Here is a 5853-nt window from a genome sequence, read left to right as displayed (position 1 = left end):
GGAAGAAGGGATAGAGAAATTGAATTGGAAAAAGAGTTGTATAATTTAGAAAAAGAAATGGATGACAATGTGGATGAGGATGTTTTGATGCAGTATGAACTCAAGCTTTAAAAAAAGAACTTGATAGAATTATTGATCACAAGATTCAGGGCTATGCTATACGTTCACGCATACAATGGTATCAGGAGGGTGAAAAATCTACCAAATATTTTTTTAACTTAGAAAAAACGTAATTTTAAAAAGAAAACTGTAACCAAATTGATGGTCGATCATAACGAAAATACCGGTGAACGGGACATTCTTATGCAAATCAGAAATTATTATACTGCGTTATATGCATCGACCTCTCCAAATTTGAATTCAAATGATAAATATGGGTTCTTTAATAATAATAATATCCAACATGTTGACCCACAAAAAATAAACAAATGTGAAGGTATTCTGACTAAAGAAGAAGTATTTTCTGCCTTAAAAAAATCCCCCCTGAATTTTATTTATTTTTCTGGGAAAAAATTGGGGATTCATTGGTGGCCTCACTAAATTACAGTTTCAATCATGGTGTCATGTCTACCACACAAAAACAAGCTGTTATAACTTTATTGCCAAAACCTGATAAAGCATTGACTGATTTGCATAATTGGAGACCAGTATCGCTGCTCAATGCAGATTACAAAATTGCAAGTAGATGCATGGCTAAACGGCTTGAAAATATTTTACCCTCCATCATTCATGAAAACCAGTCTGCATTTATACCAGGTAGAAAAATTGTTGACAATATCAGACTTATTACAGATATTAATGATTACTGTGAAAATAGTGGTCAACCGGGAGCACTTTTGTTTGTTGACTTTACAAAAGCTTTTGATACCCTAGAATGGGATTTCTTGCATAAAGCTCTCGACTTGTTCAATTTGGGCGATTCTTTTAAGAAATGGGTTTCTGTATTTTATAACAACATTGAAAGCTGCGTACTTAATAATGGGCATTCATCAGGTTGGTTCAAGTTATATCGGGACATCCGACAGGGTTGTTCGTTGTCCACAGCTCTCTTTGTAATTGCCATAGAGTTGTTGGCTATTGTCATTCGATCATGCGACCAAATAGATGGTATTATTTTTCCATATGAGCATGAACAAAAAATATCTGGCTATGCAGATGATACAACCCTTTGCATGAGAAACCAACATTCTGTTCGCACTGCTCTATCCATTCTAAAACAGTTTCATGATTTGTCTGGTCTTGAAATTAATATGGGTAAAACAGAACTACTTGTATTGGGTAAACTTACACATAATTGGCAAAAGATGGATGTAATAGCCCCCACCCAAAACCAATCCGTTACTTGGGAATTTATATAGGTCACGATGTTAAGAAAAATTTAGAGCTTAACTTCCACCAAAAAATGAATATAAAACTTGGCATATGGAAGTCACGTGACTTGACTATTGGTGGCAGAGTTACACTTGCAAAGGTTTTTGGGGCTACTAATCTGCTCTTTGTAATGAACTCCATTTCTATTCCGCCAAAATATGTGTCCGAAGCCCGGGCTAGGTTATTTGATTTTCTGTGGAACGGGAAAAGACACCATATAAAAAACAACACTTTAATTGGGGATATTGAATATGGTGGTTTGCGCATGACTGATTTAGAGTTGTTAAACAAAGCATTCAAATTAGCTTGGGCTATAAGGATAATTGTTGCGGGCGCTACCCTTAATTCTTTACTCAGAATGATAATAGCTGTAATTTCGTAGTCTTCACGAACTTTATTTTTGCAGTCTATACCATCCAGGTAAACTACAGTACAAAAGTACATATAAAACTTGAGCAACGTCGTAATGAACATGCACATTTTGAATCATCAAATACAAATCCATAAAATACAAAGAATCAAACACAATTGTAATGTCAGCACCAATAGATATTAATCATTTCTATCGCTACTAGAAAATACATTTAAATTAAGTATTCACCTAGATTTCGGGGCAAACTGTTGGAGCCCGGTCTTTAAATGGCTGCCATATTTACGTTGACGGCATTTCTACTCCAGTGCATAACAAACAAACAATTGTAATAGAGGGCGCTGTAGAGGAATTCCTAGATTTACCGTACGACGGTAGCAACACTCCTCTCTGCAAATGGGTAATTTATCGTACATTTGCACTCATGCCAAACTTTATAATATCTATATCAAACTATGTCTATAATAATAATTGCTCTTGAAATTCAAGTAAGAGTTCACAAAATAACATCAACAATAAAGGTAACAATTTAACTGTACTCAATGTTATTCATAGTCCCAATTAGTCTTCATCAACAGCAAGGAGCAGTACAAGCTTGTGGATTGGTCTGTCCACTATGGAACTGGCAGTAGTAAGCTGTACTTTGCGTACCAAACCATCTTTCCCAGGATACACTGCTGTCACTCTGCCAAGACGCCAGAAGTTACGTGGTACATTATCTTCCTTGATAATGACTATGTCACCCAATTTCAGATTGTACTGTGATGTGGTCCACTTTGGCCTTTGCTGTAGCGTATGCAGAAATTCTTTTCTCCATCGGTTCCAAAATTCATTGGTTAAGTGCTGTACTCTTCTCCATCTACGTGTTGAGTACATATCAGCCTTCTGGAAGTTGCCTGGTGGGGGAAGAAGTATTCTGGTCTTCATCGTTAACAAATGGTTTGGTGTCAGAGGTTCTGGAGAATCGGATTCACTCAGCTGATTGAGAGTAATTGGTCTTGAATTTACGATGTTCTGCACTTCGGCCATAAATGTGCGAAAGGATTCATCATCCAGCTGTGGACCTGCCTGATAGATGAGGGGTTCCAGAACACTTCGAACAGTCTTTATTTGTCTCTCCCAAATTCCTCCCATGTGACTACTGCTGGGAACATTGAATTTAAACTCAATCCAATCACACCTCTGACCTAGCAAGAAATCAGCCATTTTCTTCTGATCAATCTCTTTCAGGCTCTTAATCATTTCATTGTGTGTTCCAACGATGTTACTGCCACAATCTGCTCTCAGCTGCCTAATAGGTCCACGGATGCTAACAAATCTTCTCATCGCATTGATGACAGAATTGGTATCTAGAGAGTTGACAGTCTCCAGATGAATTGCCTTGGATGCCATGCACACAAAAACTACACCATATCTCTTCAACTGGCTCCTCCTCTCCTTGATTAAGAATGGTCCAAAAAGATCTACACCTGAATATGTGAATGGTGGGGCTTCCTTTATGCGGTCACTTGGAAGGTCTCCCATTTTCTGAGTTTGGGGTGCTCTTCTGAACATCCTACATGTGACACACTGATTGATCAATTTAGACACTGTATATGAGCCACTGATGATCCAATATCCATGCTGTCGGATGTAGTTGTGGGTACAGCCTCTTCCCATATGATTGATTTGTTCATGGAAGTGTCGCACTATTAGTGTTATTATGTGAATATTCTTGGGTAAGATGACTGGATGTTTAATTTCAAAGGGCTGGCAGGATTTCTGTATTCTACCTCCAACTCTCAGCAAACCCTGGTCATCTATGAATGGATTCAGTTTATATATAGTGCTGGATTTTCTGAACTGTATATTTCGTTGGTTTCTAGATTGTGGGTTACCCACTAACTTCAATTCCTTCAGTATCTGTATTTCTTTCTGAAAGGCTCTACTTTGGACCTCTCGTATTATGGCTTTCTCACCTTCTGCGAGATCCTGTACAGTTAAGGGTGTATTAGTTTCTGACATGACATCTGTGAGATCTAACTTTCTATTTATGGTTTTGGTGGCTCTCAACATTTTTGCCTTAAGACGTAGACAATTAGCAGCTGCTCGTTTAGATGCGTCCCATGATGAGTACTGATCAAAGCGGTTGATCAATTGACCATCTGAACAGGCTGTGAGTGAATTAGTCTTCAATACCGTGGAAGTTCTCTTCATTTCTCTCCTCATCTCTTCTTCTGTGTCACTGGTACACTCATATCGAAATTCTGTTGCAGATAGGGACTTATCATTCCATAGAAAATCTGGTCCAGTTAACCAGTTAAAATCTTCGATAAGTTGCCTGGCAGTTATCCCTCTGCTAGCGTCATCACTTGGGTTTGAGGCAGTGTTAACATACTTCCATGCATCTGGAGAAGTCAACTCTCGTATCTGCTGGACCCTGTTGGCGACATAGGTGTGAAAACGTTTGGATTCATTATTTATGTATCCAAGAACAACTTTACTATCTACCCAAAATACTCTTTCACATCTTTAAACTGTAGTGCTGTGGTGATGTAGTGACTCATTCTTGCAGATAAAACTGCTGCTGTCAGCTCAAGGCGAGGGATGGTGATTTGTTTGTTGAGTGGTGTGACTCTGGCCTTTCCTATGACAAAAAAACAGTATACTTCGTCATCCTGGTTGATTTGTCTCAAATATGTGCTCTATCCATAACCTGTTTCACTGGCATCAGAGAAGTAATGAAGCTCTATTCTCTTGACTTCACCAAAGTTGTTAGGTTTATAGCAACAGTTTACCTTCAAACTCTGTAACTCAAGAATGTCAGTTCTCCACTGTATCCATTTCATTCTGAGGTCTTCAGTGATGGGATCATCCCAATCAACATTATTTCTACATAATTCTTGCAAGATGATCTTTCCAGTTAGGATTACTGGGGCTGCAAAACCTAAAGGATCATACACTGAGCAGATGGTAGCAAGAATACCTCTGCGAGTAAGTGGTAAGTCGCGCAATAATATTCTAAATTGGAAAAAGTCACCCTCCACGACCCATGTCACTCCTAATGCTCTTTCTACAGGTAAGAGGTCTGTTTGAAGGTTTACTTCCATCAAACTTGACGCAAGAGCTTCAGGAGGTATCGCATCCAGCACTTCTCTCTTGTTTGAGATCCACTTGTGCAGTTTCAACCCAGCTTTAGCACAAATATCAATACTATTGTTAACAAGGGTGATGGATTTGCTTACATCTGAAACTGACTTTAACCCATCGTCTACATAAAAGTCATCTCTGATAAAGCTAGCTGCTTCTTCAACCAAATTCCTCCTCTCCATCATCTGCTGCTCTCTTCAGACCAAAGTTGGCACATCCTGGTGAACTGGCTGCACCAAATAAGTGTACAGTCATTCTGTACTCAGACAATTCCTTGTCCAAGTCACCTTTCCACCATAAGAAGCGTAACAGATCCCTATCATTTGGAGTGACATGGAACTGGTGGAACATACCCTGGATGTCTGCCATCACTGCCACCTCTTCTTTTCTGAAGCGACTTAAGACCCCAACTAGACCATTGGTAAGATCAGGTCCTTGGAGGAGACAGTCATTAAGAGATATGCCCTCATATCTTGCAGAGCAATCAAAAACCACACGGATCTTATCAGGTTTTTGGGGGTGATACACACCTGTATGTGGTACATAATTCACCCTGCCATCTACATTCTGTTGATCTTCAGGAACTTCAGCACAGTTGGTTAGGATATCTTCCATAAATGTGAAGTAATCTTTCTTGTATTTCTGATTTCCTTGCAATCGTCTTTTGAGTTGTAATGTTCTTTTTACAGCTAATGGTTTGTTGTTTGGAAGTCGAAGATTATTGTACTTCAGTGGAAGGGGCATCTCATAGTGACCATCCTCTCTCTTGATGATATTGTCAGAGAGGCACCTGATGAACTTATGATCATTAACTGACAGAGATTCTTGTTTGTGTTTATGTTCAATAAAGTCCCGTTCAAACATCTGTTGAACCTGTTGTGTACTCACTATTTCCTTTGAGGTTGACTGAACTACCAATCTGTTAACTAATTTCGGCTTATTTGCAGGCATGGCTGTAAGCTGACTCGCTGCATTTGTCTCTG

At 39.0% G+C, this 5853-nt stretch overlaps 2 protein-coding genes across 2 annotated transcripts; both read right to left on the bottom strand.

Moving 5' to 3' along the window:
* Positions 1–2302: 2302 nt before the first annotated feature.
* Positions 2303–4397, bottom strand: LOC146734929 (uncharacterized). The gene is made up of 2 exons (XM_085506831.1): positions 4390–4397; positions 2303–4160 (listed from the first exon to the last, which is right to left on the bottom strand). Exons 1-2 carry the CDS (start codon positions 4395–4397, stop codon positions 2303–2305), a joined length of 1866 nt encoding a protein of 621 aa, XP_085362957.1.
* Positions 4398–4425: 28 nt separating this feature from the next.
* LOC146734928 (uncharacterized) lies at positions 4426–4830 on the bottom strand. Its single transcript, XM_085506830.1, has one exon. The coding sequence runs from the start codon at positions 4828–4830 to the stop codon at positions 4426–4428; it is 405 nt and encodes a 134-aa protein (XP_085362956.1).
* Positions 4831–5853: the final 1023 nt, after the last annotated feature.

This window comes from Saccoglossus kowalevskii, chromosome 13 (assembly GCF_978046115.1).
Source record: "Saccoglossus kowalevskii chromosome 13, keSacKowa6.1, whole genome shotgun sequence".
In the NCBI taxonomy this organism is placed as follows: Eukaryota; Metazoa; Hemichordata; class Enteropneusta; family Harrimaniidae; genus Saccoglossus; species Saccoglossus kowalevskii.
This window is presented reverse-complemented; position numbering and strand designations above follow the sequence as displayed.

Bases quoted from the DNA above. Each gene is read 5' to 3' on its own strand.
- LOC146734928 (XM_085506830.1), bottom strand. From the start codon at position 4,830: ATGGAAGTAAACCTTCAAACAGACCTCTTACCTGTAGAAAGAGCATTA.